Source organism: Lipophrys pholis (assembly GCF_963383615.2).
Source record: "Lipophrys pholis genome assembly, chromosome: 19".
In the NCBI taxonomy this organism is placed as follows: domain Eukaryota; kingdom Metazoa; phylum Chordata; class Actinopteri; order Blenniiformes; family Blenniidae; genus Lipophrys; species Lipophrys pholis.
Window position 1 is genome coordinate 4,808,240 of NC_137647.1, and position 13,629 is coordinate 4,821,868.

The 13,629-nt window shown below is 44.6% G+C and overlaps 1 protein-coding gene across 24 annotated transcripts in view; it reads left to right on the top strand.

Annotated features, from left to right (window-relative positions):
* The window catches only part of nfixb (nuclear factor I/Xb), a 178,599-nt gene that overhangs the window by 139,616 nt on the left and 25,354 nt on the right, over positions 1-13,629 (top strand). For 9 of the 24 annotated variants that reach the window (XR_013936312.1, XM_080487805.1, XM_080487808.1 and 6 more), the window contains 5 exons: positions 1,552-1,617; positions 4,092-4,166; positions 6,746-6,866; positions 7,741-7,871; positions 11,998-12,072. Coding sequence is in view for 22 of the 24 variants with exons in the window: in XM_080487805.1 (XP_080343931.1) it covers positions 1,552-1,617; positions 4,092-4,166; positions 6,746-6,866; positions 7,741-7,871; positions 11,998-12,072 (468 nt within the window). In the remaining 2 variants the exon portion in view is untranslated. Of the gene's footprint in view, positions 1-1,551; positions 1,618-4,091; positions 4,167-6,745; positions 6,867-7,094; positions 7,131-7,740; positions 7,872-11,997; positions 12,073-13,629 lie in introns of all 24 variants that reach the window. The other 15 variants (XR_013936313.1, XM_080487803.1, XM_080487811.1 and 12 more) reach the window with 2 other exon arrangements.

Below are 13,629 nucleotides of genomic sequence, written 5' to 3' on the forward strand. Positions count from 1 at the left end.
AGAAAAGAAGCAATGTGCAGAATTTCTCAAGTCCAGTAAGGATTCAATCGAGGGAGTTGCTATATTGAAATTTTAGGGAGGATCTTCAGAGAAAAGCTTGTAGCTCACAGGAAGTGGCTTTTTTGTTTAAAGTGAGCTATCATTTAAAAAAAAAAAAAAAGAAAAGCTCTTCACACCATCCCTAAGAAATTGAGCACTTTTTTTTAAAATTTCTTGCACTATTTGTGATATAATACAATATACATATAAGTGCTCAGGAGTCCTGACAAACCAAGCAATGAGAATTGGTTCTGTTGTAGAGGTCCGACTGGGTTCAAGCAGACTTTGGTGAGTCTGATGTGAACGTCCTTAGCTGATCGATACTGAAAGTATATGTTGAGGTATAAATGATCAAAGTAGATCAAGAAACCATGAAAAGCGACTTGGGCCCTGTTTTACTTGACGTTCCAAATGAAAACACATCGTTTTAGTGTTTTCGTTGGGCCACTAGAGAGCGCTGTTGGTCGTTTCTGTAATGAAACCACACACACACATGCATAGAACAATATGCTATAAGCATCAACAATGGGAGTACATGGATTGGGAGTTTGGGTGACTCTACTGCGCTTTAGAAAAGTTGTGTGGAAGAACTTTACTAGTTTTACTGTACTCGTGAAGTTTTTCAAGCACTACCTTGAACGGGGGTCTCTTGGTCCTGTTCCACATGTTTCAGGCCTCCTACTGGTTGCAATGAGGGTCTTCTCACTGGGCTCTCCTCTGAGTTTGTTGATGACACTGGCTTTAGAGTCACTTGTGTTGAAGCAGAAAAAGAAGTACGGGATCAAGGTTGATTTAGACAATAAGGCTCTTTCCTTACGAACTGTATCAAGAACCTGCTTCCTTGCAGAAAGCTTTCAAAACTATCATAACTCGGTCCCCCCTCCCACACACACACACAAAAAAAAAGCATCCAACTAGTGGTTTTATCCTTTGAAATGTGGAGACATTGAGGAGACGCTGACAATTCTTCGAACCCATTTTAAAGATCTGCGCTGACACAGCATGTTTTCGACTTTCATAAAGCCATGGAAACCATGTAAATAGAACTGAACGCCCTTCTATTGTTATCGAACAAAGTTTCTTGTGTTTTTAGTACTTTACCCAACCTGCACTGAGGCATGACATAAAACACTGAATGGATGACAAAATCCTAAATGGAGTCTATAAAGTCAACACAGAGAAAATTCTGCAAAAACAATCTTTGGGTTCTTATTTTTTTTTTTGTCTACTCTAATCAATTCCAGAAATATGAATATTGACGTTTCTGTATTGCTAAAGTGTTTTTCTTCCACTTATGCACCGACGAACATGGAAATATGCGCATATCTTTAATCTCAACTCCACATCTGCCTCTTCTCAGTCGGGAAAAAAAAAATAGAAGGCGCCATGTCCCTGTCAACTTTCTAAAGAGTTTCCTGATCTGCGCCCCCCCCCCCCCCCAACTTTGGGTCCTGTCCAAACATCTGTCCACCTGACCAATCATCTCCCTTTGTTCTTCTTCTTCTCTTCCAGAACAATCAGGACAATCAGACAACTCAAACCAGCAAGGAGACACAGACGTGAAGCCCCCACCAAATGGTAGGTTCATGTGCCACCGCTCTTGTTCTGACTCACCATGCGCACACGGACGCACGTCCACCTAAGACAGTTTGACATACCCACATTTACATGCAACCACGCTGATAGGGATACTGAAACGCATGCATGTGGACGCACGCCGCCCCTACATACGGGCCTCTGCGTGTGTGTGTGTGAGAGAGTGAATGAGTCCCGGCAGAGTTGGATCTGAGTTTATTATGGTAAGGAGAGCTCGATGGTACTGCAGTGTGGGGGCTGCGCTGGGATTGTGGCGGGCCACTCATAAATCACACTGACGTTATTGGAAGATGGGAACCACATGGCCGCCGCCGAGCCGAGCGCTGACCTCATGCGCTGTCCCCGCTGTGGTTAAACCCCGGGCAGCGACGGAGCCGAGGAGTGAAGGATGGAGAAAAAAGGGAGGGAGGAAGGGGGGGGGAGAAAATAAGAGGTGAGGGGTTGAAATGAACAGGCAGGAGCGGAGTGATGGACAGATGGAGAGAAAGAAGGATTTAAAAAGTCCCCCCCCCCCCAACTCTGAAGCCTCAAGACATCTTTTATAGACTTCCATACGGGCCTGGATAAAACGGACCTGCACATTATAGAGTCTTACCTACTTAAACTTCACTTGGCGGAACTGGATTCGGAAAGCTAAATGACTTTCATACAGTGTCAATCAAACGACGTAACCTTTATTAAAACTTATGTTTCCAACTTACTTTTCTTGAAACGCTAAATTACTATAATCTTCTATGATATATATTTGACCTTTTTGCAGCTAATATCCCACCATGCTAAAAGCTACGTGCTAACAGAACTTGTAGTCGTTTAACGCTGAGCTGGCGTTGTACAGTGGGACGATGGGACGATATTACATGTAGGAGAGGAAAGGGAAATGATTAGAATGGCTTTTCCACTTTGGAATAGCCATTCATAGCTAACTGGTGGGGGTCAAAGGTGCATTGGTAACCTGTCAGCCGTGGGATTCAAACCTGCAAACGTCCGAACCAAAGTCCACTTCCCCAACCTCTATCGGGACCTGCTTCATTGGGCTCCATGTAGCCAGTGAAAAAAAAATTCGCTTTACCAAAACGTTTCGTGTGAGAACGCATCACTTTTGCATTTTTATTTCAGGAACATTTTTGAAAACAATGACCTGTATGTGATTGCAGAACCGTAATAATGTTCGCTATCTGCGTACCCCTCCCATCGCCACTAAATTCTTCTTTTGTCCAAGAGGGCCAAAATTGCCCAGACAAGACCCTTTGTGGCGTCCTTACTTAAACCCCATTTACACAACGTTTCATGTGAAATGCCTCGTTTTGGCCTTATCGTTTCAGAAAAGTTTCGCGTTTACACGGCAACGTTTTGAAAACGTTACAGTAAACCGCTGAAAACGGCCACTAGTGGATGCTGTTGTTGCATTTTCAAAAAGTTGCGAGTCCCATTGTCGCGTAAACAGACCAAAAGACAACAAAAAGTTCTCAGTTTTCACACGAAAAGCTCGTCGTGTGAACGCGGCCTTACGGGACCTGCCGCCAACATCTTTGTTCCAAAAGACCACGTCACGCTGCCGGAGGTCTTGTGGAGCCTCGATGGTTTTTAGCAAGCGAAACGGGGACTGACACAAGATGAGGCAGGTGGTATTAATGCTTTAGCTGTCAACGATAAACAATGGCGTAAAATCTAATATTGCGCGTGTTTAGATGGTTTTGGCAACAAGGAAATGGGACTTTTAGAGAAAATTGGACAATCAAAATGGACATAAAGTGAAACACGAGCTGTCGGATGATCATTTAACAATAGGCGGGCCAGAGGGACGGCGTTACAGCGGCTCAGAATCAGTCACAGTTTATGGATCACAACCGTGTAATCGCAACCGAAGGTCAAATGTGTGAGAGCGGCGCTCAAGTTTGTCAGAGCCGAGTGGCACTTTGAGGTTTTCGGTTTCCGTACGGGTGGAGAAAAGGACTTCCTGAGGTTGGGCGTACGCGGGTGTGAGCGCGCGGCGCTGCTTGAAAACACGTCGTCGTGCGTCATTATCCGCCAGCATGTGCAGTTTGATGTGCCTCATTCGCGAGGGGCTCACGGCACACGACGCATCGTACGTTATATAGCTGTCTGTGTGGAGATTACAGCCGCTTGTTGGACCTGATTGCTTGTGTATGTTGGGCTGTCAACAGTGGAGGGAAAAAAAAAAATAAAAAATGAACATATCCAAACCAAACGGCTGTTGCATCTGATAGAAAACACATGGTCCCACTGGATGACACCGGCATCGTGCCGAGCCTTTCCACACATGTTTTGTCTTTGAGTGTTTCTCTACATGTTTCATACATGCATCTTTTTTCTTTTTTTCTTCCCTGTGTGTGTGTGTGTGTGTGTGTGTGTGTGTGTGTGTGTGTGTGTGTGTGTGTGTGTGTGTGTGTGTGTGTGTGTGTGTGTGTGTGTGTGTATGTGTGTCTTCTGCGCAGGCCACTTGAGTTTCCAGGACTGCTTTGTGACTTCAGGGGTGTGGAACGTAGCCGAGCTGGTCCGCGTGTCACAGAGTGAGTCATTCCTTCACACCTAATGCGCTTGTTAGAACGCTGCGACGGCAACGTGGCTCCAGATCTTTTTGGTGACGCTTCAATCAAAGGGAACGACCTTCGAATTCACTACGTTTTACCATCAAATATAAGATGAATTACGACAGACGGAAAAAAAAACATGTTTCAAGAAGCAGATATCCTGTGAGGCTTTTAATACTTGTCACTCATTACAATACATTGAAATTGAATACTTCAGATCCTGCATAAAAAAAAATCTAGTAAATTGCAAGCAATTAGATTGTGTTTTCTATTTTCCTTTTGCTGGTGATTTACTGAACATAACACCCCGAGGGACGTCAATGAGTATTCATGAGGTTTTTACACGCTTTAGACCCGGAGTGTCAAACATGAGGCCCGTGGGCCGAAACCAGCCCACAAGAGGCTCCAATCTGGCAAAACCACCAAGAAAATTGTATCAATCTCAAAGAAAACATTGATATTTATTTATTTATTTTGATAAATAATTTCTTAAGAGTAGTGGACACAGCGGAACAAGCTGATAAATTTTTACGGTATTTTGCACAAGAAAGTATCATTTAAATTGATTTGATGTCAAGATTGTAGTAATATCCTGAAGTAATTGTTTTGGTTTATAGATATAGACATTGTCATCGCATATACTCTGCGCCACAACAAAGGAAAAACCTAAAAAGGTCATTATGGCTCTATTTTACTGGTCCAGCCCTCTCAAGATGAGAACAATATTGCTTCTGTGTTTGGTTAATTCATAATCTATGACATTATTAGTGACAAATTTGAAGCAAAACAAAGAAAATATCTTATGAGGTATCTTATACTGCTGAGGAAATGCATCTCTGGTGAAAACTGTTGGAATTTGTGGCTCCTTTAAAAATTCATTAAACACAGTCATAAACCATGCAGATCTTTCCAGAGGTCGTAATTCACAGTCATTTATTCAGTTAAACTCCTCTTGGTATTTAACACAATCTAACAAACCTGCTCAATCCTCTGTTTTCATGGAGTTCACCGAAGGTATGGTGTGTTTATAGTCTGGATTCTTTTGTCACGTGTGATCCTCAGTGTGTCCCGTCCACTTTCACTAGTGTGCACATCATCAAGGTTGCACCTTCAGTTTAACCTTCTCGTGTCCTTTGGGATAGTTCGAGTCATTCTTATAAAACAGTGATTTGGCATCTAAACGGAATGAAGTATGATGTAGATGTGAAACAGACCCAAAGCAGACATACACACAACCTTGATATTAAAGTGTTCTCCAAAAAGACATTTATTTCTCCTTGAGAATCTGTTAAACGATCCTACTGGACACACCAGATACAGTCGCTTGCCCATTAAAGGGTTTAAAAAAAAATCTCTATTCATGTGTAATTTTATCAGAAGTCTGGAAAGAACGACCAGTGAAAAGACACGAGACCGAATTGTTCCTGATGTTTGAGACGGGAACAATAACTCTGTACCTCTGTGGAGGCGTCTCGTTCTGGAAAAAAAACTATCAGACGACCCCTAAAGTGGCAGTTTGCCTGATGTGGAGGAATCCAGGCAGTGGGTGTTCCGATTCCCGCTCAGAGCTTGTTGTGTCGGGTCGTCTCAAGCAGAAACCTTCGAGTCGACTTTGATTCGCCTCTTGGGATCATAAATGTTTGGAAATGATTTGGCATGTTTAAAGTCTCACCCAAAAATAGTGGCCATCGAGTGGCGCTTTTCCACTCGCACCTACTCAGCCTTACTCGCCCCAGTCCTTTTCCATGACAATATATAGTACGACCACGGAGTGGGCGGAGTCATCTTGAGCTTTTCTCCGTGTGAGTAACCACCCCGATACGATGCAGAGCGAACATTCCAAATCAGCTCAAATTATAAGTCAAATAGTTTCTTAATAATAAATATTACAAAATGTGGACCGTTAAGATCGTGCTTCGCTGTCCGGTGTTTCGGTTTCACTGGTGCCCCTGTTAACTGGTGACTTCTACCAGGTGATGTTAAAATATGACACAGACGATACGATACTTTAAATTTTAAGTAGAAATGTGGTTAAACGGCGTTTTTAATGTCTGCTGTGAAAAGGGACGCTCGAGGAAGCCGGTCACCAGTTAACAGGGAGACCGGTTAATCCAAAACACCGGAGACCTTCCGATACTCGTAGCGCGGAGCTCCTGAATCCTCGAAAAGCCTGCAACAAAACTTTAAGACGCAGAGATCAAATGATTTTAAGAGGTCGGACTCATCCGTCGGTGTATTTAGCGCATATGGATTTAATGTTTTACCAGAACCTTTCAGCTCCTGGTCGTCATCAGGAAAGAAAGAAATCCTTCACTATTTTATTACACGATCGGATTCATTCCGTTCATAATGGCCCAAAATGTTCGGTTCTTGGTTGTTACAGGGCCTAATCTATTGCTCTTTCAGAAGTGATGCACACGAGGTTGAACTTTTTGTTCCAAGAGTTCATCAAACAGGAATAAAGATGTGAAGCGTCGTGAAGGTGAAGCGCGTCGCTGGGAACCGTCTCACGTCCGTCTGTCTTTTCCTGCCGTCTCCCCCCCCCCCCCCCCCCCCAGCTCCGGTTGCCACGGCGACGGGCCCCAACTTCTCCCTGGCGGACCTGGACAGCCCCGGCTACTACAACATCAACCAGGTGACCCTGGGACGGCGCTCCATCACCTCCACCCCCTCCACGAGGTACGACCCCCCCCCCCCCCCAAAAAAAGTTCCTCCTTCCTCAAGTTTTCTAACCTCTTAACTCTGCTTACTCTGCTTTTTGATGCTCTTGTCTTCCCTCCTTTTTCTCTTCCTCGTCACTAACCCTCCTCATTTCTGTCCATCGTCCCATCTTTTGGTATCTTTCTGACTCCGCCCCCCTCCCTCCCTCCCTCCTTCTCCTCCGCCTCCGCTCATCTTACGCTGCAGGACTGAAATGGAGCTTTATGCAAGTCTCCCACGGAGGTAGTTACACTCATTACAGAATATCTCCCCTGATACTAATGTAACACAGACCCCTGCATGACGAAAAACCCACACACGCATGCTGTCGCAGAGATATGCACATGCTGTACATTTGCAGCTCTTTTTCTTTTTTTTTTTTCCTCTAAATTATTGGTAACAGATGTACGAGTCTATAAGAATCTGCAAACACACGCAGGAACGCTCGCCGGCGTCACCGTACACGCTCCAGTATGGAGCTTTAAAAAAAAAAAAAAAAAAAAAAACTGTTTCCCTCCGGCTGTAATGCAATCTGAAAACAATAACATTGCGCAGCGACCTTGACATTTAGGGTTTTTTTTTTTTTTTTTTTTTAATGACTCTTGATTTTTATGCAGACTCATGCGCCCGACTCCGGGGGAAACAAACACACAAATGACACGTGCGGATATTCATTAGGACGCACAAAGAGCAGTTATCAATGGCTGTTTCAGTGAGATGCCCAGTCTGCAACCACCACATCGGATCAGATCTTAAATAAATAGACATGCTTTTTTTTTTTTTTTTTTTAACTCTGTTTATCGTAAAATTCTAAATCTTGTTTTTTTCTTGTTTTGTTTTTTTCCTCTCTCAGCTCCAACAAGCGCAAGTCCATTGACGACAGTGAGATGGAGAGTCCGGTGGACGATGTCTTCTACTCGGGCCGCTCCCCGGCGGCCGGCAGCAGCTCTCAGTCCAGCGGTTGGCCCAATGATGTGGATGCAGGTAGTCTCCTCCTCCTCCTCATCCTCCTCCTCATCCTCCTCCACCGCCGCTTCTCCCCCTCCCCCGGCGGCTGGGCTGAGGTCCACCTCAATTCAGACACAACACGACTCTATTCAGTGAAAATCTAAAGTATTTGCTCATTGTCACATACTATACTTTAAAGACTATTTACTTAATACTTACCTCAATATAGGCCGCACCTACCAAATAAAAACAAAATAAAAGAAAGTTCGGAGTTACGTGATGCACCTGAACGCATCACCAATGTATTGACGACATGAAGCTCGTTAACCTGTAAAAATCCATAAATGAACCGTGTCGTCGTTTAAGCCGCAGGGTGCAGAGCATGTGAAAAAAGTAGCGGCTTATAGTCCAGAAACTGTGGAAATTTCGCTATGGTTTATCGTGCCTCGTCGCGACCCGCCTCACTCATCCTCTGATTGGCTCGTCAGCCTTCATGCTGCTACACTGGAAAAATAAAGTGGAGCCAACATATAAGACATAAACACTAAAAATTACTTAAAACTACTGAAATCATCTGTCCATGAAGCAAGTACATTTTACTTGATAAGGAATCTAGTGACATTTTAAAATCTAGATTTAGGATTATACCAATACGAACCAGTCAGAGGCGGGCAGGTCATGGCCTCACCATCCTCGGGGAAAAAAGAGGCAATTTGGCCCGTAGATGCCGTTGAGTGGTGATGTTGAGGTCCTGTAGCGTCTCACTTCAAAGAGATTGTTAGTTGATTAAAGTCGGTAAATTCTGACGATTAACTTGTAGATCTTTCATTCCTCACAATTTCTTTCCTCTCCACCAAGAAGGAACTATCGTTATTGGCCGTGTGGCAGAGGAAATTAAAGTAAAGCCAAAACAGCTCAAAATACCACCTTGTGGTCGTTGACAGTATTGCATTCACTCGACTTTGGCAATAAGTTGAAGAAGAGCACAGGAGTTTCAAAAGCATTCAGTCGATTTAATGCAACATATGTGATGTTTTTGATTGACAGCCGTTCTGTCCGAACGCTCAGTACCAAAGTTTTATCGTACAAATGTTGGGCTTCTCCTCCCGATCCGACTGCAAACATCGTGAGACGTTAATTTCTACCGAACTGAATTGAAATGGACCAGAGGCCACAGTTCTCCACCTTCCACCATCACCCCTTGACCTCTGTGCCATGTTGACCCCTCTCTCCATCACTCCCCCCCCCCCCCCCAGTGTCTTTCATTCATTCTCAACCTGTTTCCAGTTAAACTCCCGTCCAGCACACCGAAGCCTCGTTCTCTCCCGCGCAGCGACATACAACACATAAAAGCATCATTTTCTCAGTTACTCTTCGTGGTTTTGCGGATGGTTTGGGGTTTAATTTCGGGGACTTTAGTGATTTCCACCGGCGAGAGCGGTGCCAGCGCTTCAGTACAATGAAGGTAAAACGCAGTGTAATTTGCGGTGAAACGTGAGATTTGAAAGACTCCAGAAACTGGGACAGACGCTCTCTCAAATGACACTTTGCTGCCAGTTTCCACAGTACAACCACACCTCTGCGGTGTCGGGGCGGAGGCAGAGGTATCACTTACTGATGTCTCACAGTTCCAGCACATTAAAAACCAAGGCTATCGGCACACTCGCTGGGTAAAAAGTGTAAAAATATGTCCGTTCGTTTCCAACCGACTCATAAACTTCTGTCAGCGGTCGGACTTGTCATTGAGAGCGGTGTCAGGGATGGATATATTCTCTGCAGTCGGTTGTTTATGGTGTTAGTGCGAACATACACAGAGTTTTCGCTCCAGGATTGTGTGTGCGTGCGAGTGCCAAAGCCACAGGCCGGAGATATAACACAGCAAACTGTAAAGAGCTCCGCAGCTTGAGGTTTGTACCAGTGTTTGTCTCCTTTTGTCTCGGGTTAGGTTTTAACCGTGTGAGTCAGGCAAATGAGTAAAACTAACAGTTATTATACATGTTTTTCATTTTATGTAAGTGATAGTTTAATATTTAGGTAAATATTTTTCTGCTTTCGTGTCGCTGAAGCCTTTGGTTTAGGGTTGTTTTGAAGCTGTAATCGGTCATAAAACATGACACTCGAAGGGCCTGATCTACCAAGACGTGACATTGCGTGCAAACGGAGTGGAAACTGTTCCACTGACGGGACACACTGGGGATCTGGGACAGACGTGCAAAATAACTCACACTTTCCATTTAGTGCGTTCGCCTCCATGAATTTCTTCATTATCGCTTCTGTTCTGACGCCGTATGAACAGGAGGCGAAAAACCGTTTCCGCCCGCAGGAGTCGTTTAATCGGCCGCCTCGCCACGGTTACACATTGCGACGGCGTCGGAGCGCTTTCCAAAAGTTTCGTTTTCTCCCGTTTCCATGGAGACGGAGTCAGAGTGTTTTAAAAAAAAAGTTTTGTTTTCCCCAGTTTCCACGGAGATAAGAGTTAGACCGTTTTTCCAAAAGTTGCGTTTTCCAAAAGTTGCATTTTCCCGCATTTCCATGAGGACGGAGTCGGAGCGTTTTTATAAAGTGTTGTTTCCCCTAGTTTCCACGGAGATAAGAGTAAGACCGTTTTTCAAAAAGTTGCGTTTTCTACCCGTTTCCATTGAGAACCACAAAAGTTGCATTTCCATGGAGACGGAGCATTTTGGGAAAGCTGTTTTTCCCAGTTGTCATTCCACGGAGATGAAGTCGGAGCATTTTCTGAAAGATCTACCTTTAGAGACGTTTTCAAACGATTGCGTTTTCACTCACTCGGAGCACCGTTATGTATACGTCGGCTGAGTGACCAATCATTTCCAAGATTCTCTGTTAAATGGCGAACTTGGATGTAGTCGCTCTACGTCGACAAATATATTCAATCAGTACTTGAGGGGGCTCCAGGTCCCATATCAATCGCGGCATATTGATCACAAACAACCCAACGTGTAAGAAAAACTGTTTCAGTCTCTCGTTTCCGCGTCATGTCACGCCGGTTATTCTTGATAAACACGAGCGATTTATCTCGCGTCATGCAGGATCTCAGTAGATCGGGCCCTGAGACTTTTAAAAACCAGTCCGAAGATCGACGGTTGTCATGTCGACTGCACAGCTGTTCTTACGTTTCATCACTTCTATGGGAATGTGGGAGTGTCGAGCTGTAGGGAGACCCCTAGTGGTGACAGTTGTTGTGACAGAAGCAGGGTAGACAGGCGGGGAGATATCATGGACCATGGTGGGTTGGAATAGAAGTTTCATGTGAATCTAAAAGTAAATATCAAGAATATTTCTAGTAAATGAGCATAAAGTATTGAATCATTCTCAATAAATCGAGTCTAAACGGTCACTTTCGTACCAAAACTTCTCCAAACCACAACTGTGGGACATAATTACTGTGTATTGCGTTTCCTCTATTGCGGTGAACAAATTGTTCCTTTTTAATTGAAACCATTACACATTAAAGAAATACTCAGACATTCCGGGAGTAATCCTATTTATTTTGCTTCCTCGTTGCGCCTCGGTGGAGATGATTTATGCCCACTCTCGCTGCAAATGGGTCGAACGAGCCTCTAATCTATCGCTCACAAAGAAAGTTTAAACTCTTCCTCTCACATCGTGGCCCCCAGACGCCGTCTGACTGTTTCCATTTAATTCCCCGTGTGCCGTCCTCCTTGATTACTCCCGAGAAGAGCGGCACCTGTGTAATCACCCATTCACTCCCCGCGATCACCGCCACTCGCCCGTCTGGCTTCCGGCTCCCATTAACCATCCTGACGGGCGTCGTAGTCGAAACGCGTTCACAATCGGCCGTCTCTTTGGCGGAGAGTGCGACTTTGGGGATTTTTTCTTTTTTTTTCTTTCTTTCTTTCTTTAGCAAAATGTTCATGTTCTTTCCAGTTTGTAACCGTCACTCCCACTCACATGCTGCCATTTTAACGCTGCCAGCAGTCATGATGTAACTATTTTATAGACACTTGCTGCACTCTATAACATTAAAAATCCCCCCCGATTGCCCGTTATTTTACCACCCTTGTGTCTCTCTCTCTCACTCCCTCTCCCTCTCATTCCTTCCACCTCTCTCTCTCTCTGTGTCTTTATTTCTACCCTCCATTGTTAACTCTCTTCCCTTCTCCCCTGTTTGGCCTTACAGTGCAGCACCATTTGGCCAGTGTGCAGGAGAGGAAGATTAAGCATGAGAGCGATGGCGTGCAGTTTCCTTACCATGGTTAGAACAACATTAAACATTATACTGTGTACATGTATATACATTTGCTCTATTTCCGCTCGACACCACCCTCAACCTGTGTACATCTCTCTCTCTCGCTCTCTCTCTCTCTCTCTCTCTCTCTCTCTCTCTCTCTCTCTCTCTCTCTCTCTCTCTCTCTCTCTCTCTCTCTCTCTCTCTCTCTCTGTCCTTTGATACACGCCTGTTTTGTACTTCCTGTGATGTCTCTACTTCTTCCTCCTCCTCCTCCTCCTTCTCCATCGCTCTCTTGTGTCTTGTTCTCTGGCTGTGCTGCTGCTGGGTGGGGTTGTGTTTTCTGCCAGATGTCTGCTGTTGTCCGCTGCGGGTTCACCAAAGCCTTTTGGTTGCCCAGTAGCTCCATAACTTCCACCGCCTGTCTGCTTCAAAGCAGTTTGCTGTAAATCTGTGAGAGAAATCAGAAGTCTGACAGGAGGGAGTCGACTCCAGCGCACGGAAACGTGTCTCCCTCCGGGTGTTGTGAGGATATGATGGCTGGCCATTGTTTCCATATAGTAAGAAAATAATGGATAATTTAAGGACATATGAGACGTTTCCTCAAGGCTGAAGATGGTGTTATTGTTACGATGACAGTTGGGAAGAGACGAGAGGAGCTCTTTAACATTGTAGACACACTTTTCAACACTTTCACATGGTCTATTTGGTCCTAAAACGTTGTATTCAGGGTTTATCGCCCCAAATCCAGCTTTTTCTTGATTTTTCTCCTTTTGAATATTGGATCATAGGAGCTGCATTCAGAATCTGCTGTGTCTGTGTGAGCTGGACTGGCTCCGCCCACACATGCCCGTCTTGGGAGGAGGAGGAAGTACGTCCTCTCGTGGTGCCATGTGCCAGAGCAGAGCTGCCTAATTGTGTCAGGAGTCAAAGGGAGGGTTTACCTTGATTGGGATTGGCTGAACCCCCGATGACACTATATAGGGTTTGATTTCTGATTGGCCGGTTGGAGCAACACACTTTTTAAAAAACTGAAACAAGCCAGGGAGAGAGAGGACAGACTGTCTTCACTTCTTGTGCTTCATTCCAGGTACGGGGACGATTATTACTGCTGGAAAACCTTTAGAAAGTGAATTTAGCACAATACGAGCCCTGTTGTTGTTGTGAGATTTGTAAAGACAGTTCAGGTTCATAAAGACACTGTGGTGGCAGATTAGATTAAGACAATAAATAAAGATGAAATTGGAATATGGTGGGCGGCTATAGTCACAGGCAATGTGAATTACTGCTGAGTCATCGTTTGGTACAAAAAAAGAGTCTGTTGTGATTCCTGGGGGGGAAAAAAAACGGTCGTAGACTAAATGAGACGATGGTAGACCACCATAGTCTAAAACAGTGTCAAACATAAGGCCCGTGGGCCAAACCCGGCCCGTAAGAGGCTCTAACCCGGTAAACAAAACCATCAAGCAAACCATACAATATACAAAGAAAACATTGATTTTTTTAAAACTAGCCCCAAAGCCACACTGTCAGGGTGAGTTTGTAAAAAACGCCCATAATGCAACAGCAATGGGGTTTATTTTT